Consider the following 25,599-nt stretch of genomic DNA (forward strand, 5'->3'; position numbering starts at 1 on the left):
CGCAAATCCATTAAAATGCCATCCGCGGGTGCAAATTTCAATTTTATTGCAGATGGCCAATAGATCCCTATGGGCAAAATTGAATGCAGATTCTGCAGCAGAAATCTGGGACGCCGGCGACATCGCAGTTGGTTTCCGCTTGTGTAGAGGAAAAAGCGTTTTTCAATAGCATGTTATGGCAGTATTTGCTGCGGAATCTGGAGATGGACTCATCCATGTGCAGGCGGTCCAAGAGTCTTTTTTCACCTAGACCAGTGTTTCACACTAATCTAATAAATTCTGTGCCCGATTAAGGCCTGGCTCACATGGCCGTAAGCGTAAAACACTGCCACGCAGTGCTTTACCGTTGGGGAGTCGCTGGTGACTCGACCTGTCGCCGCATATGCAAGCGATATTGTACTGCGCTGGACAGTATATCTCATGCATGCTGTCATACGCAGTCCACCTGTTTTTTTTTTTGATAATATTTCCCGTACCCTTGCTTCGTAATGGCATGTATACATGCCACCCGTACATAATTACTAATACGTGCCCATAAAGAACAATAGGGTTCTCACGCGTAGATATACCCTGCAAAATAGAGCATAGTGCGTTCTTTTTTGCGCTCGCGTATTACACAGTTGTGACACACAAAAACAATAATTTCCCATGTAAAAGGAGTTTTATCATGCAAAGGTGGAAAAACCTAAAAAATATATAAAAACACACTGCATCGCAAGTTCGTACATGGCAATAAATCGGAGGCTTTGTAGGGAAACATGGGCAAGGAAAAATAGCAACACGCAGAAAGATAGGGCAGGCAACGATTTACAAATCTTGCAGCATCGTATGACAGGAAATATCACACATGGGAATGTAGTCAGTGAAAATGATGGGTTTCCTAATTCTGTGTTTCCTCGCATTCTCGCATTACTCAAAAATCGCATGATTTTCCCATAAGTGTGAAGGCACTCTTATGCTACTGTAAAAATTGTGTCAGAATTTATGTGTTTTTTCTCCCAGCTCTCCCAAAAAATTAGTAAAAGGGTGAATGCACATGGGCAGATTTGACTTGCGGAATCCAGAGCAGGCGACTGCTTTCGGTTTCTGCAGCAAATACCGCCCATAGCATGCAATGCAAAAATGATTCTTCATGCACACGAGGAGAAACCAATTGTTGTTTCTGCTCGCGGATGGCAAATCGCAGCATGCTCCATTTTCCTGCGCATTCAGCATGGACGGCTTCCATTGAAATCAATGGAAGCCGTCTGACCCGCGGCCCGTCCACAATTGATATTGCGGACAGGCCGTGGATTCTGCGGAAAGGCAGGAATTTTAAAAATACCGCAGTACAGAAAAGAAGAAGAAAATACAGGTACGCGCGGATGCCAGCTGGGCACAGGGGTGGGTTCCGCTGGGGGCTCCTGCATACGGAATCTGCATGTGACGAAAGTCAAACATTATATGTAACAAAACATGGTATCAATAATAACTCCAGTTCGTCACCCAAAAAACAAGCCTGATACGGCCGTGCTGACAGAAACATCAAAAGGTCATGGCTTTAGTAAAGTGGAGATGAAAATCCCCGCAAAATCGCTGCGTCTTTAGGGCTTCAATCGACTATGCCCTTGAGTGCGATATTAGGGTGTGTATCACGGCCCAATATCACGCTCACCAACGGGCAATATCCCCGCGGATGTGAGGCGTTTTTATATCAAAACTGCCTCGTATTACTTTGGGGAAGTAGTGATCCTCCGCCGCGAATCGCACACGCGAGCACCTCGCATATAATGCAATACTGCCGCCAGTCCCATTGAAAACAAAAGATAGGACGTGCCGCCATTTGTTTCCCGCATTGAATCGCTCATATGTATGGCCTCATTCAAATGAAACACAATTCGTGTTTGTGCGTCTCGTAATGCACAAATCTTGCGTGATTTTCTTGGCTGTATGAAAGCAAGGGGTTAATGCCCACTTTAGTGCCAGTTGCCTCTTTGCACGCCGTCCCCCATTGTGTTCCCCTGCATTACGGTGTATTATACAGTGAGTTCTCCGGGAAACAAGGACATTTATTGTCAATTAGGAACCAACTAGACGGTTTGTGAGGTAAAACATTGAGGAAATGGCGTCGTCGTCAGGAGCTGCAGGGTTTTCTGAGGTATTTCCCCAGCCCTGGCACAGTGCCCCCTGGCAGCCCTAGCAATGCCCTCCTGTATGTCGGGGAGGACAGGAAGAAGAGCTGACTACTACTTGACACGAGCTGATTCACTTCTCCTGCCGTGTGTGTCAGCAGCGGCCTCCCGCATACATGTGTGACTGAGGCGGGACCGGGCACCGGTGCCCTCAGGACAATACGGGAGAGGAAGGAAGAGCTGGCACGCTGCCACAGGCATGTGCTCGGTGAGACTCCTCTCTCGGACAGTCAGTGTCTGACGGGCACCATGACACTAGGCAGCAGCCAGGGGGAGCAGCAGTGTGAGTCAGCCCCCCGCCTGCACTGTGTTCTCCTTTAGACTTCTTCTCCCTGCCGAGGAGCCGGCTGCCAGCCCCTGTCAGGGTACACGGGGGGCAGTATGCCAGTGCTGGATAGGTGCTATCCCGCGGCTGACAACTGGAGGACAGGTGAGGTCCTGCTGCCGACCTGCATGGGTAGTCTGCCCACCTACCACTCGGGCAATCTGGGCTGTGAGCTGCCCGAAATCATAGCGATGGTGAAGCTGCTGTGGAAGTCCAAGAACGGCATCCAGAGTGTGAAGCAGAGGGGTCTTCTGGCCAATGAGGATGCCCTGGGGGCACTGCCAGGTAAGAGTGCCAGCTCATGCCCAGCTCTACAATGCTGGATATTTCTAGCTCAGAGGAGGTTTTCTGAAAAGTAGAACAACAGGTTGATTGGTGCTTTCCAATACCTTTATCCACTTCCTCCCAATCGAAGTTGCCTAAGGGTGGCCAACCATCCAGAAATTCTGGAAACTCTGTAAAAATAGGGCACTGTGAAGAAATAGATGCCTCCTCAATTTTATTAACTGGTGTTCTTATGGCTGTAATTATCAGTACTTGCAAGTAATTAGAATAACTAGGTTTGTTATAGGGGGTTTTCAATAAATCGCTTAGTACTTTATAATGAGCCATGATGTAACTGGGGGAAACTTTAAAGGAATTTTCTGGGACTTAGTTAAAAGAACTTAAAATGAATACAAATTGAAGATTTAATATGTGGAAGAAGCGTCTGGCGGTTACATTGTGCGCAGAACCGCGCAGCCAATCGCAGGCTTCAGCATCCGTAGAAGAAACACCGCTGAGTGGTGCAGCGGTCACAGTGATGCCAGCTGCTTCCTCCTGGCTCTGGGCATCGGGGTACAGCGTGGGACGGGGAGGGCTGCGATAGTTTTTAGTGATTTTAAGCTTTTTTAACTTTTTTTTGTTGTTAGCAGTTTAGTCTTTCACAACCCTCAGTGACCCTAAAGGCGAGCTCCCTCCATGTTTTTCGGTTTTGCACTGCGTCTTTCAGTTGTGTGATATCCATGACAGTATCAGCTCTGACAGTATCAGCCATCGTGTTCTTTGGAGTTTCTCCCTCAGTTACATTATGGCTCATTACAAAGTACTAAAGCAGCAATTTACAGTTACCCATGGGCTTTTTCTATTAGAGGTTACAGGGTTAAATTAGGTAACAAATTATGGTGGGAATAGAGAAAATAAATGATCAAATAGTAGTCCTGATCATTGGGGGGCTCTCATGGGTTATCACCAGCCCGTAGTTGGAGCTCCTGTTTTATTATATGTCAAAGGTAATTGCAACAGATTATCCCACATCCGTTCTTCTTTACTTCATCCCCATATAGAAAGTGACTCTGACATGGACAGTAAGCTGATTAAGAAGTTCTCCCTACCACAAGGTCATGCTAGACAGAGCTCTACTATTCTGTGGACACCCACATCTTCCTGGGCATTCTTCTTTACTAAAACAAATACAAAATATATGCAGTGTTTATAAATATATACACATACTAGCTTGTTACCCGTGACTTCGTTTGCATGGAATTTGTATCTTTTTTATCTAATGTCTGTTTTGCTGTATATTGAAACATAAAAAGTTGAACTAGTGAATGGAGTGTACCTGCGATCTGCTGTCAGCACAGTTCTGTACACGACGTTTTTGGTCTTGTCATCTTGTGCAAGGATGTAAAGGGTCTCGGCAGCTCTAAGAGCCGCGTGATGCCTAGCATCTAAGGTCCAGCAGTCCTCAGATTGCTCCAAGGGCTGTGCAGCGGTCAGCATTTTTCGTCAAAAGATAAGACAAGACTTATCTCTTGACACAGAGTGAAAAATCGGCGACCAAAAATCGTCAGAAATTTGACGTTAAAGGCTAATTCCACACAGTCGATTGCGATTTTGCCACAAGAAAAATGGCATCTTTATTCACTGCGATTTGTGAGCACCAGCGAGGCTTTTTTGGGGAAATAATCTCGCATCGCTGCCGCCTGTAAAAGTCAATGGGACTTTGTAATGTTGGAATCACATTGCAATGCACATTTGTAGCGTTGTGATGCAATAAAAAGAAGCCTCCATAGGAATACATGGGAGATAGTCCATAGCACATCGCAGAGAGGGCTCCTGCACACTTGCGTTTTTCTTGCACGTTTTTTCCACGCAAAATCGCTGCGTTTTTTCACACAATTGTTCATGGGACTTTCTAATCTTAAAAACTCATCGCACAAAAGTTGCAAAGCACAAACTTGAGATGTATTTTTAACACTAGAAAGTCCCATTGACATTCGCTTAAAAAAAAACGCAACGATATCGCGTGAAAACAATCCGCAAGAAAAACGCAAGTGTGCAGGAGCCCAAAGATAGAGCAAGCCTCTCAACATCGCATCAGTGAAAACATCGCAGATTAGAATGAATATCGCAGCATGCAAAAATTGCACCCTTAGGCCTCATGTCCACGGCTAAAATACATTTAGAATCCGGAGCGGGTCAACCGCACGCGTGATCCGCGCCCCATAGGGATGCATTGGACACCCGTAGGTAGTTAAATACCTGCGGATGTCATTTTCCCTTGAGGCGCGGATTGCGTGTGCGGGAAAATACCCGCAGCATGCTCCATTTTAGTGCGGGTCTCCCGCAGGCTTCTATTGAAGCCTATGGAAACCATCTGGATCTGCGGCACACCCGCAGCGGAATTTCTGCCCTCCGGCACAAGAGTGCGGGAGAGCAGGAGTTAAAAAAAAAATAGAGTGCATGGCGCATGCGCGCGGCACGCTGCCGGCGTGGGCAGATCCGCAACGTTTGGACAGGTGAGTAATTCTTTTTTGGCCTTATGTCCGCGGGAAAGGAGGGACCCACTGCGGGATTCTGCATGGAGAATCCGCGACGGGCCTGATTTTCCCTGTGGACATGAGGCCTTAGGGAGCCTTTCCACTTGTGTTTTTTTAAAGCTGCAATATCGCTGCGTTTTCTTTCACGCGATTGTAAATGTGACTTTCTAATGTTAAAAACACATCGCACGAAAATTGCAAGTTTGTGCTTCTGCGATTTTTGTGCAATGCGTTTTTAACATTAGAAAGTCCCATTGACAATCGCGTGAAAAAAACGCAGCGATATTACGATCGCAAGTGTGAAGGCACCCTAAGGGCTCCTTTCCACTGTGATTCACAGCCCGATGTCGCTCTCACAATCCTTCTGAAAAACCCTTAATGCGAGGCGTTTTCACAGGGAAACAGCCTCGCATCACAGCGGGGCTAAAGGAATCCCCTGCGGCAGCTGTCACAGCTGCCGCAGGGGATCGTGATGTTCTCCCATTGTTTTCAGTGGGGCTGGCAGCAGTTACTCCGGCCCTATTGAAATCAATGGGAGAAGATCATGCTCCTCTGCCACTGCTGTGACAGTTGCCGCAGCGCTTCCCTCATACCCGTGGGGATTCCCATCATCACTGAACACCCTGCCACTGCTATCACAGTGTTCAGTGATGAAAGGAATCCCCTGCACAGCAGTAGCAGAGGAGCACAATCTTCTCCCTATGTTTTCAGTGGGGCTGACGCTGCCCTGGATGTGACAGCATCCAGGGCTTTTACATCCAAGAAATCCCCTGCTGCAGCTGTCACAGCCACAACAGGGAATAGCGATCCTCTCCCATTGATTTTAATAGGACTGGCGCTGCTGCTGCTGCCGGCCCCATTAAAAAACAATGGGCGATATCGCAAAAAGAATGGGCATGCTGCAGTTTTTTTTTCATGCAGCATCGCTGGAGTGAAAACATTGCAAATGAGAATGAGACCATTGAAATTCATTTGTTCCATAATCACGCATTTTCACTCACTCTCACAGTGCACGAAAAACATGCAATTTCCTCACCAGTAAAAAGGGGCCCTAACGATATTTTTGAAACGCACAAAAATCGCCCATGTGAATGAATGCATTGGAATCCAATACTTCACGTGGGCGCAATTTTCAGCAGACGTTTTATCGCAGCAAAATAGTTGTGTAAAAGCGCTGGCTGAGAGCAGTACTAGGTTTGGCCAGCTTTAGGCAGTATTCACACAAGCTTATGCGTTTTTGTGCATATTTGCATGTGCAACAGCATTTTTTAGTAACTTTTGCGTGCGCCAGTCATGCGCAGTTCCATGTGAAAAAAACCCACACACCGATACTCTCAGCCATTGAAGTGGGCAATAAGTTTAATAGTTCAAGATATGTTTTTTCCTTGCACAAATGCCCAGTAAAATACAGCATATTACAGGTTTTTGTGCAACGAAATTATGTACGAAAAATATGTGTCTATGAATTAAACCATGAAAATCAATGTGTTCTATCCACTGCGTATTTCGCAAATATGGTGGTGTGAATATGGCTTTTTAGTCTCTGGATGTAGGGAAGGATGTGTACATTCAGCAACAGCAAGTAGAGATATGGTTAGGAAAATTGTAGTGTAAATGCCAAGGATATTAGAAAGTTGCTTAACATTAGAGATGAGCGAGCACGCTCAGATAAGTCAGATAATCAAGCGAGCCGCGCTCTTCTCGAGTAACTGCATTTTTGTCCGAGCGTGCTCGGGGGGCAGCAGGGGGGAGAGATCTCTGTAACACCAAAAAATAGACATATGTCTATCCAGTTCAGTCTATCACCCCCCAATGTTGATCCGGAGGAAGACAAAAAAAAACAAAAAACAGTGAGATAGAAGACAGTTTTCCCCATTTAAAGAAAAAAAATTTCCTTCCTGACTCCAATCTGGCAATCAGAATAATCCCCGTAACAACAACCCTTCTGAAGTTATTAATGGTTATTACATGTAATATTGTATCGCTCAAGGAAGACATCCAGGCCCCTCTTGTACTCTTTTATTGAATTCACCATCACCAAAGTCACAAGATTGTTTGTTCTGCCTTCTTTTATTCTTCAGACACAGAAAGGCATGATATATATATATATATATATATATATATATATATATATATATATATATATATATATATATATATATATATATTATATGGTGTAATAATATGTGTACTTCAGAACGAAGGAAATCTGGATCATCACTGCTTAGAGTATTGCATCTCCCAATACTTGGCATTTCCAATGATCGCTGGTTGCATTAGCCTTGATGGATTGCTTTCCTACACACATTATTGGCCCCATACTTGGAAGTACTGATCACTACTGTGATTTCTTCACCTGTAATTTTGTCCTTAAAGAAACCATTGCCAGTTTCCTCTGAGTGAATAATAACAAGGCTGTAACGTGATTAAATGAGCTTCTTTCTTATGATCTTTAAGGCAAACTAAAAGGAATGATTTATAGCAATAGGAATGCGACAGTTCCATGGGGTTTACATTTAGTGATCTGTTTCTTTAGGTCTGTAACCTACATTTAGTTTCAATTTCTTTCTGCATTCTTTAAATACCTCCAGATATGGTTTATTGCAGCCGTCCATCAACTTACAGCACTGGGGGCTAACAGGGCTAGAAGAGGGGATCATTCCAGACAACGTTATTGCGTCAAATGGTGAAGCACTTCCCAGTCATTGTGTAATTCCATATACAGGGTGCTGATGAACATCAAAAGACTTCGGTCTTCAGAGCTAAAAGCTCCGCTAGAGCCCAAATCATGTGTAGCCTATACCGTACAGCAGAAAAAAGCTTTTTTTCATGAAACAACTTTTTGAAAAATGCTAGTAGAGAGCTCGACCCAGGATGGCAACTGCTAAATATATATATATATATACACTGTATTTTTCACTCTCTATAAGACACACCTGATGATAAGACGCACTTAGGTTTTAGAGGAGGAAGATAGGAAGAAAAATATTTTGAACTCACCCAGCTACTTTCCTTTCCTTCCACAGCAGGAGCAGCGGAGCTGTGTAACAGCGGCGTGGTACGGGCAGCATTGCTCTCCTCCCCTACTATGGAGTTGATCCGGCCGGCAGCTATGCGATAAGGACGTGCGATCCTTAGGCCACTCGCATTCGATCATGGTGCTTTGCTGTGATTTTTATTTCATTTTTGAAGACAGGTTCCTACCTCCGACAGCAGATCTTAGCGCATCCTATCATTGATGAGGTGAGCTAAATGCGGTAAAATAGAGCCGACAGCACTCGAAAATCGAACGCATGTCTGCGAGACCCCATTGAAATCAATGGGAGTGTTATACCGCGATTACCACAGTGTTCAAACCGACATGGTGAAACAGACATGTGTGCGAGTGCCCTTATCTCACAGCTGCCGGCCAGGTCCAAATTTTGGCACGTTCGCTTGATAAGACGCACTGACTCCACTTCCTCCTCCCCAGTTTGGGGGGAAAAAAGTGCATCCCATAGAGCAAAAAATATAGTGCGTGTATATATATATATATATATATATATATATATATATATAGAAATATCCATGCTCAGGAAACTTATTCAGTGGAAGTTAAAGTTGTATCATGTGAAGAAGAAGCCATACATCAACACAGTCCAGAAACACCAGCATCTTCTCTGGGCCAAAGCTCATAATGAACTGAGGCGAAATGAAAAACTGTTCTGTGGTGGGATAAATCAAAATTTTAAATTCTTTTTTGAAGCCACGGATGCTGAGTCCTGCGGATAAAAAGAAGAGAGGGACCATTTAAAAAATAGCAGGAAATGTCTGATGGGCACCTATATGGATCTAGAATACACAAGCCTTGGACAACGCTACAGACTGCACTACTTTCTGACCCCAAAGAACGGAAACCTGACAGAGCTTGATAAATACCCTGCAAGGTTAAAACATTGCCTTTTTTTAAAACGAATATGGAGAAATAAAGAAATTGATTTTTACCTACATCGTATGTGTGCTGCCACAAATTGTTGGACTTTATTGGAATCAAGGTTCAAATTCCCTTGTGGTGTTGCATCTAATTTGCCTCACCCTGTTGGGTTATCTCACCTTTTGTGCTGCTGGTTAACCATTTATCTATGCAGAATGGAAGCAAACGGAAGTCCATTTGTTTTCCGTTTTTATTGTTTTTCTAAAACCCCACTGAATCCAATGGGGAGAAAACAGATCAGTTTTCTAAGTTTGATTTTAATTTCTCTTCTACAAAAACGGAGCAGAGAAACAGAAACCTTGAACTGACCCTACCGGAGGTGTGAAAGTAGCCTAACAGGACCTGCTGCGGAATGATCAGCGTATAGTGCAGAGGCGCTGGGCTACAAGGGGGACTCTGGGTTGCTTGAATGGTCCAGGTACATTCAAAGTGAATTAGCAGATGGTGTGGGGGTGATAGTCAGTGCTGCCGAGTGTTTAGAAGGGTTAAACCTTTAGGCTGCTCACATCTTTACGTCCATAACACATGTTCTTATGATGCTTAGAGTTCGGGTCAGGAGACCCGCAATTAAAATTATCCATATGAAAGATGCAAAAATGCAGCTGAAATACGGTAGTGTGTCACCAGCTTTAATGGAAGAGAGGCAGTCGTCCTGTAGATTGCATTTGGTTTTCTTTAATTGGAAAGTATCTTCATTTTCTGATAAGAGTAAATCACTCATCGCCAGATGTTTTATTAGGATCAACTCTATCAAGTTTGTATTTAAACCAATCCAATTAATTTGGCCACTACTGAGATCAGTCCCTGAAAGAAAATAATTGAGTATGTAACACATGGTTCTTTGCATCTTGAAAGGTTTCAATAGGTTCTGTGAATGCAGACCCTTTCCTACTTCTGTATGCCTGGTGCTCTTACCTTCTGCTGGAGGCATTGTTTATTCTGTTTAGAGCATGCCAGTACCTCCATCCAACTGCAAGAAGCTATCCTGTCCACATGGGCCAATACTCCTGCACAATCATTTCAACACCTCGTGGAATCTACACTGCAACGAATTGCCAAAGGAGGTCCAATGCCCTACCATATGGGAGTCCCCAATCACATGGCCCATTCAGTGTACATCTTAGCCCCTTTATCTATTACCATTTAAGTGGTTCTGAAGTATGTACTAACATCTTGAGAATCTGAGTGGGCTGAAGTCGCACAGTGCATTAGTGTTTATATGAAAGCAAAAGAAGAAGTGTGTTAAGCACATTTTAGGGAATTGTGACTAATGATGGAGCCATATGAAGTGGTGGGGTTGTTATGTCACCAAGATTCCTAGTTCTACAATTGGCCTATGTAGATTTATAGACTGTGAGGTAGGCCGGCTGCTTGTCTTGGAGACACAGACTTACATATTGCATGCAGATCTGGGTTTTCTGATATGGGGCCAGCTTGAATGTCAGATAATAATAATAGAATGACTCACATCCATGAACTGGATGTAGAAAGCCACATTTTTCTTCAGTCCATATCCTCCCCCTTCTACTGTTCCATCCAATTTTAAATTGGCGGGTGGATTTTTTCCAGAGCTTTAGAAGAACCTAAATGAAGCAGTGATGAATTACGGTTTATTTGTTAAGTCCCGTTGCAATTCTTGAACAGAGATGCCAAACTTCCTTAAATTCCTTAGAGTCCGTAAAAATAGGACGCTTTGTCCACACTCAGAAATAAAATTTGATGTGTCTGTTTTTCTTCGGAAGCTTGTGCAGATTACCATGCTTGTAGTTACCATCTTTTTACAGTTGACTGTAACTTCTAATGTTTTCATATTACTATCCAAGCTATAGACATATATCGTTTATGTTCTTTTTGATTCATTATGGTCTTCAAATGTATTTGTGAAAACGTAGTTTGTTGCTGATTTGAGGTATGTTTCCAGAAAAAAAATTAGGAATGGGTTGATACACCTGTGCCTGGACATCCTAAAGGCATATTCCCACATTGTAGTACAGTAAGCTACGCTGTTGCTGAAGCAATAGAGCTACGGAAACAAAGTTGCTTACTGTGTTAAGTTGTTGCTGTAACTCCGATTGATTTCTATGGCATGACAATGCCAACTTGGCTGCTTCCGTAAGTGCCGACCACCCTGGCCACCACATACATCCAGGCTGGAGGCACTGTGGACAGAACTAGAGATAGGTGTGGCTCCCCGAAGTGGAACCGGCATCGGATTTCATAGCACATCGTGTTGATGAAGAATGACAATAGAATACCCCTTTAAAGGGGACTTGTCAGCGGGTTCATGCTGCCCAAACCTGTGATAGATATGCACTTTGCCCACATACAAGTGTTATTCTGAAAAGGTGAAAAATATCCTGGTGCATAGACATTTTAAGAATATAGTGAATGCTAACACTGTTCTGGATCAGTTTTCCCGAACAGGCTCTGGGGTATTTTGCACCCTTCCTCATTTAAGACTCAGAGAGTGTGCGCACACTAGAAAGAACCAAACTGAGATACGTTGTTCAGGTCTGTTGCTTTCTGAGTTCTACTTCATTCTGACCAAGCAGCCTCTTTTATAAAAAGCATAGCACATGCCCTTTATGGGCCTAAAAGATATGACAGTACAGTGTCGTATAAGCATGTGATAGGGTTAACTGTATAGAATTTGCTTCCATCTGGTCCCCTTCATTCTGCTGTCGTCACTTCTGCTGACGCGGTGTTGGCTGTAGAGCAGGATGGAGGTGCCATCTTCTCTCTTCGATGGAGGGGGTCAGGGGCGGGGGGAGCTAGTATGCGTCATATGATGCAAGTTTGTTATGTGCGGTCAGGCTAGAGACTTTCAGAGGTTATGTACGTGTCAGATAGAAGAGAAAGTAATTAGTGTGATGAGTCAAGGCACTGCGATATTTTATCTTTGGTCTAATTCTACTCTCCACTACAACACCTCATCCACTAAGTGTCTCCCCTATGGTAATTGCGCAGTATGCCCTTTTGTGGTTAAATCTTCTATAATCACAAATCTATTTGTTGCTAAAACATATGAAATAAGGCAGTTTGTGAATTGTAGGAGCACTGGGGTGCTATACGCAGTACAATGCACTTGCCATAAGATTTTTGTGGGTAAGACTATCCAGGAATTCCAGAAAAGGATTTTAAAACATCTCGGCACCATAAGAACCCAAGCCAATGCTCCCATATCCAGACATGCCACCAAATATCATGGTGGGGATGTAACCGCTCTCAAGTTTCTGTCAGCTCAAACTTGGTCCTTAAAAGGGTGACCTGAGTACTAGATTGCTGAGGAAGGAGGCCAGATGGAGTTTTTGACTCAATTGTAAGACTCCCGTAGACCTCAATAATAGGTTTTCCTAGTCTGCCTTCATATGGTGAGACATATTTTTCCTTTTGATGAAAAGTTTCTTTACAGCTCTATTCTTTTAAGGGTTATGTGATTCACCGCACCTGCACAAATATATGTTTTCATATATAGATGTTGGAATAAAAACTCAATAATGAGAGACAATTCATGTTTATTTGTCTTGCCTTATTATATTTTCATCCTTATCAGTCACAATAAATACATGTAATATATATTCCTGGTAAACTTACCACTTATTTTTCAGTGAGTACCCGTATGTTCCACCATCAGAGAGGATTTTCTATGTACAATTATTCTTTATGTGTATGATGTACTTACCTTCTTGACTTTTTGTCATATCCGCTTTAAGCCCAGCCAGCCACTGTTGGAGTCCCACCAGTGGAATTATACTGTTTCATACCTCTTTAGTATTCCTAAGTTTTGCTTTTCTGTCACTGTGCATGGTATGGATGTTGCTGCCCACCTGAACAGGCGTACTTGTTTTTCTGCTAGACAAGTGTGAATATCGCCAGTTGATTTGCTGTCATTTTGGGAATACATGTTTATGACTATTGGTGCTTATTTCTATCTATCACATCTTCACACTGGTTACTGGTTGGATGGTTTTTGTTCCTCATTGGTTTGTTTTGTACCAATAGTTCCTCCCTTTCACTGTGAAGGAGCTGTCTACATGGGAGTGTGCATTCTATAGCCCCAGTCCTCCAATAAAGCCGTAGTTTGGCAAAATATGTTGGGATTGTGTGTTTTTTAAGTCAGGAGTTTAAAGTGTAGCTTTAGCAATCTCAGCTATTGCTAGACTGCAGCAGGGGTATGCTGATGTGATATACTATGTTTTTAGTGATCACACTCCTATTCTGTCTAACATTTAAAACATATTATTATCTTCATTTATATAGACTTCATACCTCTGGCATGTATTAAGAGAAGCATAGAGTCTAGATCATGTGAGGTCATTATCCCCCTCTACTCTTCCTTAGTCAGACCTCATCTGGATACGGTGTCCAGTTCTGGGCACCCCACTTTAAAAAAAGACATAGACAAACTGGAGCAAGTTCAGAGAAGAGTTACCAGAATGGTGAGCGGTCTGCAAATCATGCCCTATGAGGAATGGTTAAAGGATCTGGGAATGTTAAGCTTGCAAAAAAGAAGGCTGAGAGGAGACTTAATAGCTGTCTACAAATATCTGAAGGGCTGTCACAGTGCAGGGGGATCAGCCCTATTCTCATTTGTACAAGGAAAGACTAGAAGCAACTACGCTCCATACCATCAGGTGTAATTGCGCATATGGCTGTCTGAATCCGTCCTCAAGGTCCATTTACACGGGACGAATGTTGGGCAAACGATGTCCGACACTCGTCCCTGTGTTTCCTCGCTCCTGTAGGGGAGCTAGCAGAGCTGGCTGGTTCATTGAGCGGCCAGCAGGGGGACGTGGCAGTGCAGGAGATTTATCTCCCCTCGCTCCTCCGCCCCTCTACATTGAAATAACACAGTGGCCATTTGCTACTGAACGGCGGCTGTTTAAACTAAACGATGGGCTCATAACCCATCGTTTATACAGCATAAAAGATCAGCGATGAGCTCAGTTGAAATAGCGGCCGTTCAGTAGTGAACGGCCGCTGTATTATCTCAATGTAGGGGGGCGGGGGAGCGAGAAGAAAGAAATCTCATGCACTTCCCTGCACCCTGCTGGCCACTCCGTGAACAAGCTAGCTCTGTTAGCTCCCATGCAGGAGCACAAGGAAACACAAGGACAAGTCTCAGGCATCGTTTGCTCCACATTCGTCCCGTGTAAATGAAGCTTTACTCTAAGCTGTACGATGATTAGAAAAACAATTAGCTGTGCATAGTCATTCATCTTAAAAAAAATAACAGACACATCAATTTGGTTTTGCAGACAATGGGATAAAGTCTCCTATTTTTAAGGACTGTCTAGGAATTTGTGATGATTGGCAACCTTGGCTCAGATATACTTGTGTAAACATCAAATCAAAGATATTTAGTAAAAACCAACCAAAGACTGTTGTGTAGCACTGCAACGTCTCACTGCAATTGAACTCAATGGAGTTGTAGGTTATCATGATTGACAGATTTCTCCCTATGCACAGTAACATGGATTAAGTTGTTAATCATCAGTGGACGGGTTGGGGGAGCCAATGTGAATACTGGACCCCTAGTTCACAGCACTTGTATCATGTTGCATATAATAAACCGTAACTTTCAGAAAAACTGAAATCAATGTGACTGTCAGTACTTCACACTGCCGATACGAAGGACAGTATAACCCCAATTTCACATTCCCTTTAAGGCTATGTGTAAGTTCAACTTTATGGTCTCTATAGTGCCATAAAGATAAAGTCCCTCATGAAAAAAACACTATAATAAATAGAAAAAAATCTATAAAGCCGGTCTAATTACGGTTAAGGATGTATGTGTATTAGCTTTAGCACAGCAAGTAAATATATTAAGTCAACATTCTGGAACAGCGAAGAGTGAGAGCATTGTGCAGCGCTTCCTCAATCTACTGTGCCTCCAGATGACTCGCTGTTTTCATTTGCTAAAAAGTCTTCTACAAACAGAAAGCATGAGAGAGTACAGTGTTTTTGCTCTTTTATTGTTTTTTTTTGCAGAGATTTATGTTTTACTGTATGCAGATAAAGAATATCCATAGAATATTTTAGACTGAGCACCATGTAAGCCGTGTATACCTCATTAATCACTCTGTAAGAAGGACCAGCCACTTACCTTTATGGTCTATGTATGGGCACTTGCTGGGGCAGATATGAGGATAGTAACATGGAGGTATAGAAAAATGAGGCAGCTTGCAAGTTTACAGTCAGAAGGTAGGTTGGAGGAAAGACTATGAGGAGGCTAGTCCTGATTTGTCATGCAAATTTACCAAGTTGGCGGATGTGGGGAATGTTAGTTCACAGTTAGCACTGCTGCAAAAAGATACATCCTCTAATAGCCTCGGGAACATCTGCTCAAAGGAGGAGTAGAGGGGTACAGGGCAGGCCAGTCAGGTGCTGGTCGTAGGGAATTCAATTATTAGGGAAATAGATAGTAGCCAAATCTGCCAAGCAGACCATGGCCATCGAACAGTGTGTTGTCTTACTGGCGCTCAAGTTCAACGTATCTCATATTAGGTTGGCAAATTACTAAGAGTGCTAGTGAGGATCGGGCTGTTTTAGTACATATTGACACCAATGACAAAGTTAGAGGTAGGTGGAAGGCCAAAAAAAACTACTGCAGGATGTAAGCTGAGGGCAAAGACCTCCAAAGAAGTACACTCATTGTAAAAATAATCAAGCACCTAGAAGAAGTTGTCAGAATCGAATGAAACTTTCTCTGTGTGACTGTAATGTTGATATAAGTAAGTAATTACAATAATATCAGAGTAAAAGGAGAATTTATTGAAGAAAGCTAGAGACTTGAAGAGAGGCTCTAATACCCTGTTGTACCGCCTCTAGCTTGGATACAAGATGTGATACAGGTGGGCATGGAGGCTCTACTACCCTGTTGTACCGCCTCTAGCTTGGATGTAAGATGTGATACAGGTGGGCATGGAGGCTCTAGTACCCTGTTGTACTGCCTCTAGCTTGGATGTAAGATGTGATACAGGTGGGCATGGAGGCTCTAGTACCCTGTTGTACTGCCTCTAGCTTGGATACAAGATGTGATACAGGCGGGCATGGAGGCTCTACTACCCTGTTGTACGGCCTCTAGCTTGGATACAAGATGTGATACAGGTGGGTACGCAGGCTTTAGTACCCTGTTGTACCGCCTCTAGCTTGGATACAAGATGTGATACAGGTGGGCATGGAGGCTCTACTACCCTGTTGTACGGCCTCTAGCTTGGATACAAGATGTGATACAGGTGTGCATGGAGGCTCTAGTACCCTGTTGTACTGCCTCTAGCTTGGATACAATATGTGATACAGGTGTGCATGGAGGCTCTAGTACCCTGTTGGACTGCCTTTAACTTGAATTCAAGATGTGATACAGGTGGACTTGAAAGCATACAAGTTCTGTATGGAATCCCGTAGCATATTGGTCTACATTTACTGTAACCAAGTTTCTAGATTGTACAAACTTCTAAGATGTTGAAGTTGGCATCCCAGACAGTCCCATACATTTTTCATTTGCGATACATCTGGCGACCGGGCAGCCACGGAAGTGTGACAATGTTGTGGAGACATTCCTATGACATCCTTCTTGTGTGCGGCCAATCATTATCCTGCTGGAAAATGCCTCATGGAAGCCCTGCCAGAAGAGGCAACAAATGTGGCTGCAGGATGTCCTGAACATATCGCTGAGCGGTCATTGTCCCTCACATCACTACCAGGGATAATTGACTGTCATATGTGATGTCCTCCCAGACCATCACACCAGCAGTTGGGGCAGTGTGCCGCTCCACAACAAAGGCAAGATTGAGACGGTCACTCCTAGGTCTCCAGACATGAACATGGCTGTTGTCAGTGCCCAAACTACACTTGGGTTCATCAGTGAAGACAACACAGTTCTACTACGTAGCAGTCCAATTTTGTTATTCACGACACCACTGCAAATGGAGGCGACGTGAAACCAAATGTCCTTCAACCAAGTGCTTGGAAATGGTTCCGACAGACATAAGGTCTTGTAGCAATGGTGTCCCCTGGATCTGGATGGCGGATAACAAAACACTTGGAGCTGTTTGTGCTTGTCAAACGATCAGACGAACCTCTCTACTGGTGGTTTGTCGAAGGGCCATCCTAAGCCTGGTCACCTTGTGTACGTGCCCTTACACATCCACTGATCACAACACCTCCTAAAAGTCAAAACATCCTAGGTAGCAGGCAGTTTGTTGATACGACCATCCAGCTTCTCGCATTCTAATAATACGTCCCTCTCAAGCTCTGCTAACTGGGCAAAATCTTTTGTATTGCATCATAGAGGCATCTAGTGGTCAACAAGCTCTACACAAGCAGGAGAAGAGGCCACTACAGACAAGGAGCCTATGAGAGCCTTTTGATAGGCCAAGGGTGGAATTAGTTTCAGGGTCTTCAGGTTTCACCTAATAACACCACAACTCTATTCATGCCTGAGATTTAACTGCATGTCATGTTTTGCAGGAAAAGGACAACTACTTCTAGGTGCTTGATTATTTTACAAAGAGTTTATTTTTTGAAATACTACCTGTACTATACCAGGAAGGCATCAAATGATTAGGGAGGTAAACAAGTGGTTCAATAAGTGCTATATGATGGAGTGGTTTGAGTTCTTAGGGTCCATTTAGACAGACGAATATCAGGCAAATGATGCCTGACACTCGTTCCTGTGTGTCCTTGTTCCCTACTATTGATGACCTATCCTCAGCATATGTCATCAATAGTAGGCCAGTGGGGGTCCACTCCTCAGGATGTCCGGTGATCAGCTGATCTCAGCTTCTGCATTCACTGTAGCGGGCTGAATGTTAACAGCTCCATCCACATTGGAAACCCCTGGATGCGACAGCTTGGCATCCCTGCGGGACTGAAGGAATCCCCTACTGCAGCTGGCACAGCCATGTCAGGGGATTGTGATCTTCTCCCATTGCTTTCAATGGGGCCAGCGCTGTTGCCGCTGGCCCCATTGGAATCAATGAGCAATATCGCAAGATGAATGGGCTTGCTCCAATTTGTTTTATTCACACAGCATCGCAGGAGTGAAAACATCGCAAATGAGAATGAAACCATTTAGAACCATTGGTTTCATAATCATACATTTTCACTCACACTCGCTGTGCGAGAAAATCACCCTATTTACATGCCAGTGTGAAGGCGCCCTTAGACAGATTTGTTAATATTACGGCTGCCTTAACACATGGTGGAAATGCTGCCGAATTTCTGCTACTGGAATCGCAGTGGAAATTCTGCAGCATTTAGGGTATATTCACACAGCGGAATTGCCGCACAATTTCCATGATTTCGGCTTCTAAAAACTGTGTCCAAAACTGCAGTATTTTGCCCAGGGCAAAATGTTGCAGTTTTTGAAATGATTTTTAGAAGCAGGATCCACCACGGAAAAAGATTCTGCGACGATTCTGCGTTGTGAACACCCTCATACAATACAAAGATTTCTAAAATCTCTCACGTAGAGCAGCAAATTTCTGAAACGAATCTCCTGCATTTTTTAAAAACGCTGCAGATTCTAAATATGTAGATTGTCTATTTTTGCTGCAAATTTATGCTGTTGCATTCAACCCTTGAAATACAAGGGTTAAATCCTGAAGCGAATCCACTACTAAAAATGCGGCCAAATTGGCACTATTTAGGTTCGGATTTGGCCACTACAGTTTTCCAACAATTTTCGTAGGGCCGACAGCCACTACACCTTGTCTGAAGACAGAAAATGGCACAAGCTTTGGTGCTCAAAGCCAGGGTAGGATTCATCTACTCAGATTCATTAACAAGCCTGCATCCTACATGTGGCACAATTCACTGAAACTAACTTGGTTTGCTGTAGGTGGCTCTGGTGCCTGTGGGACAATTATAAGGAACCGATAAGCTGAATCTTTACACTTCATATTGTAGGTTTTGTGTTTTTTTCCTAGATTTTATCCTTATACCTCCATGAATCTTGTAAGGTCTTCATAATCCTGAAGTTACATTATAGTTTTCTTCATAGTGGTGATCCTTTGTTTAGTTTGGGTCTGTCTGCTTCCAGTTCTGTTCACAATGACAGCGGGTCTGGTTATCAGCTGATCAGTGGAACATTGCAAATCAACTATTAGTAATCTATTCTGAGGATAGGTCATCAGTAGTAAAAGCCCCGGACAACCTCTTTAACCACTTTGTACCCTATGATGCACATATTCATCATGGGGAGTACGGGGTTGAGGTGAGATACCTTATATGTATAGCATATGGATGACACGAGCGCAGGAGTTGAGCCGTGCCATCCACATCGGGACTGTGACTGACAGCCAGCCTCCTGCTGCAACAACGGGGAACAGTGAGAATACCAGTCCTGGTTGTTAATGTTGTCAATGTTGATCACAATATGTAGAAGGTTTACAGGGGGAGGGCGCACCATGTAATTAAGAAGGGCCTATCAGTTGCCTTGCAATTGGTCTGTGATTTGATTGGCTGGTAAGCAATACAAAACTGAACCATCAAGAGATCGCAGGTTCAAGTTCCCTACAGGAATATAAAAGAGGTTAAAAATACATTTTCAAAAGCCCTTTTTGCCCTTTTTCAAAAAGTGAATAAAAAAATATCCATAACGACCCAAATAATAATTATCTCTCGCAAAAAATGCTAATAAAAATAAGAAAGAAAAGTGCAATAGAAGTGCTCCAAAAAGACATGCAACATTCCTAAATGGTACTTTAAAAACCAACGGCTCATCGCTCTAAAAACAAGCCCTCACACAGCTTTGTCTATGGAAAAATAAAGTTATGGCTCTCTGAATGCAATGATGAAAAAAATATATATTTTTACCATTTTTATTGTGCAAAAATGAAAAAAACTTAGTATTGTCATAATCATACCGACCTGCCAAAAAGATTATCATTGTCATTCACGCTGCGTAGTGAGCACCGTAAAAAAAATCCAAAAGAAAACAAGGGCAAAAATGATGCGTTTTTCACTCTGCCCTCAAAAACAATGTAATGAAAATTATAAAATACATTATATGTTCCCTAAAATGGTACAAATTAAAACTACAGCTCACCACGCAATGAACAAGCCCTCACAGGTCGAAGTAAGAATAAAACGCTATGGCTTTTAAAGAGTGGAGTTGAAAATTTCAAAGGATCATTGCGTCCTTATTTCAAAAATAGACTGTGTACTTAAGGGGTTAAAGCCGTGATCATCTTCAGTCCCGGTTGAGTGATAGTGCCGGTGATATTTCATGAGTTGATTATATAGTTTAGAGAGGTTGGTTGTTTCCCCCTAAATATATGACATTTTCAGCACTTCCTGAAGTTAGACTGTGTTTTTGCCATGATACCTTCTAGAAAGCTGTAATTGAGCCCGCTGTCAGCCTGCGAGGAAACCTTTTTAAAGCATACACTTTCCCTGTGACTGACCTTTCAAGTGAGTGAGCGTTTCACCATCCAAATCACTGGCGCTTAAACGTGCTAACGTCCTGCCAAAGTGATCGACCTTGACTAAATAGCCTGCTCGTCACTGCTCTGTGATATCACTGTCCACTGCAGACATGTCACAGAAGGAAAGTTCATGGGAGTTCACGTCAATCCATTGTGCCTCTCGAGCAACTTCGAACACATACACAGGCAGTGGGAGAAGACATATTGCATGTCAGAGTGTCCTCAAACCGGGATTTTACACTCTGATTACAGATATCCGCAGTTCATCAAGATACTTTTCTAACTTCTATAAGAACTTTGGAGAGTTCTTATACAGGGCAGCCGGATGGAAAGAAAGAACCTATATTTTACAGTACATGTACATGAACACTGCCTAAAATTCTTGCAGCTGTGTATTCCGTATTGTTTTTGACAGTGTTTTATACATTTGGCAAATTGTTTTTTAATATTACATTTTTTTGTTCCCATAGCTTAGAGCAGTATACAGTAATATTGTCCAGTAAGTGCAGAATGTATACCGTTGGGCATGAGTCCAAAATCCTTCAGTATGTACATTTAGGGTGTGTTACACTGTGCCTTCCTCTACAGTGCTGATGAGTGCTTCCTTTGCAGAATTGGATTTAGTCAGATCTGCTTTCCATAGAATCTATTGTCGGTTATTTCCAATAAGAGCGTCGCCATCATGCCTGCACTCGCTCATTGACAAACAACATGGAGTAATCCTCCTGTGAAGTTTCTTCTCTGTGCATTTATTAGATGATAAAATTACATATCAGTACAATGTGAAAATTGAAATAATAAAGCGTTTTGGAGAGGCTTGTCATGTATGAAAAAAAACTACAAAATCAGATTGGACCAACTTGTTGGAAACAAAAGCACTGAAGCCACAGAAACTTTTTGTGCTTGGAAATCTTTATCTTTGCAAAACTTCCATCTACTGGGTTTAGAAGAAATTATATCATATAGCTCCCGTCAGGGGTGTAACTATAGAGGGTGCAGGGGATGCGGTTGCACCCGGGCCCAGGAGCCTTGGGGGGCCCATAAGGCCTCTCTTCCTCAAATAGGGCGCCCAGTACTATGAATAAAGAATTATAGTTGGGGGCCCTGTTACAGGTTTTGCATTGGGGCCCAGAAGCTTCAAGTTATGTCTCTGTGCAGCATGGTTTAGGTATGGGTACGGGTACAGATACAGATAGAGGGGGGGCCCCAGCTCACGTTTTGCATCAGGGCCCCTGAGCCTTTAGTTACGCCCCTGGCTCCCGTCATTACGGAAGGGGATCCAGGGGGTCATATGCATTGTACATTCTATAGAACGGAAGCTAAGATGCCAGTTCGAAGTTGGGTTTAGCTATAAACAGTATTCTTCGGGGACGACTCCTTTAAATGTCGGCATTACTTTGCTGAAACATGTTTAACTTTAGTGTTTAATCACTCGTACGTTCATTTAAATGCTCTTTAACTTTTAGTTTTGACCTCTCCTGATAAATAGCGATCTGATGTTTAGCGTCTTAAGCATCTCTTGCTGTGTTAACCCCGACCACCTGTTTGGGCGTGCAAATTGTGCAAATGGCTAAGATATAGGATCTAACGATGCGAATGATACATTCACAATTGTACAGCATTATTTACATTGCATAGATTCTTTCCAAGTGTTAAATATGTGACCCCTAACTTGGCATTACAAGGGAGTCGTGCATAGTGTTTATGAAGCAGAAGGAACTATACGTTGTGTAGTCTTACTAAATGTGCCCTCTTTAGGAGCTTATCATGTAGTATCAAAAGTGTTGCCAAAAGATAAAGAGTTGTGAAATGGTTGAAGGTTGTGAAGCTCGTTGAGCGGAAGAACCAATCTGAACAAATGAATGTGTAATCTCAGGGTTACACTATCTATTGCATTGACGCAATAAACCTTCAGGGAGGATCAAGCATATTTGAGAAATATTTAAATGGACAACTTCTATTTTGGAAGGCTTAGAAAAATACAAAAGAACCCGGCTCATAAAGTCATAAAATAGGTATATTAATCATGTAGTGACTTATAAAGTGTTCTAAGGACAACTACACTTAGGAGAAATGCCATTATCACAAAAGCTCAGGTCTCATTTGGCATGTTGACACCTGTAATTTGTAAGTATATATCAGGACATTATTTATTAATAATATGCCTATTTTGGTCCTAACGACCCAACATTTTTTTGGAGGAATTTCAATGGGTTTTCAGAAAACAAATTCAAAGCTCTCAGCTTGCTTCCATCCGGCCAGCTTTCCCTTTTAGTAGGAGCAAATAGCGCCGTCTGCAGCAGGCTGGACAGTGTTTCTAGTTGGTACTGCCATAAACACTGTTCTTGGTGCAATCTGTAGATACAAGAAACACTCCTTGATTTAATGTAAAATATATATGCATGTAAGAGCTCATTCTCATCAGCATCAGAGATTCTATTCTGTTAAAAAAACAGGATAAAACACTCCATGCAGCATGCTGCGCTATTTGGTCCTTTAAAATGCTGGAAAGTATACAGACCCCATGATAGTCAATCGGGTTCGTCCAGTGCCAGCCAATTCCATCATATGGCGGTTTCGTTCGTACTGTTCTGTTTTATACCGATGGCAGCAGTTTTTGCTATTTTTTAAAGTCAGATAAACCCTTTAAGACCCCCTGTCCACAGGTGGGACGGAATATCGCTAGCGATATTCCGCCGCCGGGGAGGAGGGGGGAGAACTGACAGTTCTCTGTGGTGAGCCTATCAGACAGATAGACTCACCACGGAGAATCGTGGCATGCCACGATTTGAGTCCTGCGATTCTCCGCTCGTGGACAGGTGGGCTGCGCTTTTCATAGCAACGCTATGGAAAGCGTGCAATGTGTTCCTCACGGCCGGATCGTCCGTGGACAGGAGCCCTCAGTGCACATTTTATTCGTCCTTAAAAGGATTCCATTTCTGTGTGGTAAGCTGCTTACAGTCATTGTCCTCTTGCTGGGACCCTCAGCAACATGCTATAAACTGTAAAACCAACAGCAGTTCCCTGTAGCCCCACCGCAGGGGAAATGAAGCCGTGCACAGTTCCCATTGTAATCAATGGGCCATCCATATAATGCACTGACCTTTCAGGTTCTCCAGATTGAGGAACACACTTTTTAACTGTCTCTCAATGAATGAAGGTCTGAATGTAGAACTGTATTCACTCAGTGACTATTAGTACTTATTCCTGGTGCTACTCCCTGTTTAGTCTTATTTATACAGACTTGACTCAGACTAATGCCTGAGAATTTATTGTGTTAATCTCCACATTGAGCTCAGCAAATGTCCTGCTTTTTGGTAACCATTAAATTCTCTATAAGTATTATAACAGTCAATGTTTTCAAGACCAAAAAGTCTCTGTCAAGCTTGATATATCATGAAACTGCAGCCTTGGTCCTTCTTCTGTTAAAAATCTCACATGACCTAATCCTCATGTTCCATGTGTTTTCATCCTTATCAACCTATTTCCTCACATCCCAATGGAAATGACCTCCCTCGCATACAACTTGTATATGTACAGAAAGAGAGACAGAATTCACACTATGCAGGAATTTGTAGTTCTGTGATGATATCATGGATGAGAAAGGTCCTGTCAGGGCCATACCTAGACATTTCCTATTGCATTACCTTATAAAATCAGCTGCTCACGGCCTGGAACAAAAGTATTTGGAAGCATGGGTTAGATACTGGATTTTCTTTGAAATAGCACAGTTATTATTTTCTTTGTAACATAAATATATTTAGATTTGCCAATGTCTGCGCTATAAAGCATGCATGTATGTACAAATTTGGATAAATGGACCTTCATGTATGATTTGCAAATCCCCAAGTCCAATCCTTTGGCCAGGATTAAGTTCCTATTTTTGGATTTGTTGTATAGGACTGTCATCCTTGTGTTCCCCCTCCCCTCCCTTGTACCTTATTACTTAAGCAGATGTAATACCTGGGAGCATAAACTCGCCATGCATTTTTATCCCTAAAAGCTATAGTGTAGTATCAGTTTGGCACACTGTGTCTAAATACTACAGTTTTTTGTATAAGGATGTTAGGTTGTTAACTTGCAGAGATGATGTAGCTGATGTTAAGTGGCTACAACTGTGAGATGCAACATCTCAATGGCCACTTTTATTGTCCTGGCCTACAGGTTTTATCGTTGGTCCAGGAATTATGATTGCTATCCTATTCCTTTCCCTGCGGGTAAGAAGGTTATTTCCAGAGAATAAATGACCAGTGAGAACTCAATAAAGTAATACTTTCACACCGCAGTCTTGTTCACAAGGCAGTGATCTGGTTCTTCATAGGGTTTTCCAAAATACACCATGCCAGCTTTTAAAGAACACTCCTATTTTTGTATCTGCTACATATGCCCGATTACTACCTAGTATTGTGGTTTTACTATGTTTCCCTTTCAATAATAGTAGCCATGGGACCTACCAAGCACTTTTTAGCATAGATATGTTGCACATAGCATTGTAGAGGCATTATCATCATCAGCAGTGCATCCGCTATTATATAGAAAACATGCAATCAGCCAACAAACTTTTTAGTTCTTCTTTCTGAAAAAGACGCCTATGTTATAATTTATGGTTGGAGAAATAAATTATGTAAGGTACACGTGACCCTAAAACACTGTCATAAAGTATTTGCTTTAAAGAATCATTCTTATCATGTAATGGTCAGCGCTCACAAGACTTCAGCAGCTCTAATGGCAAGCAGAAAAAGTAGAAAGTCAACACATTACAGGATTTCCTTTACGGTCTATCTCAAAGGCCAGTTTTGTGCTGTGCTTCAGACACCCGACCTCACTGAAACCATATTTTCACATGTCCTGTAAATAATGCTGCGCAGGTCATTTCCTTCGTACGTGTGGATCCTCT

The 25,599-nt window shown here is 42.8% G+C and overlaps 1 protein-coding gene across 2 annotated transcripts in view; it reads left to right on the forward strand.

The window, feature by feature from the left end:
- The window catches only part of PDE7B (phosphodiesterase 7B), a 266,770-nt gene that overhangs the window by 168,182 nt on the left and 72,989 nt on the right, over positions 1 to 25,599 (forward strand). Inside the window, exon 1 of one of the 2 annotated variants that reach the window (XM_066605831.1) lies at positions 2,279 to 2,781. The exons of the other annotated variant lie outside the window; for it this stretch is intronic. Within the exon in view, the coding sequence (XP_066461928.1) occupies positions 2,553 to 2,781 (229 nt within the window). The 5' untranslated portion in view covers positions 2,279 to 2,552. Of the gene's footprint in view, positions 1 to 2,278; positions 2,782 to 25,599 lie in introns of those variants that run through there. 2 annotated transcript variants of the gene reach the window in all.

The sequence above is a fragment of the Eleutherodactylus coqui genome, chromosome 1, assembly GCF_035609145.1.
Source record: "Eleutherodactylus coqui strain aEleCoq1 chromosome 1, aEleCoq1.hap1, whole genome shotgun sequence".
Taxonomy (NCBI): domain Eukaryota; kingdom Metazoa; phylum Chordata; class Amphibia; order Anura; family Eleutherodactylidae; genus Eleutherodactylus; species Eleutherodactylus coqui.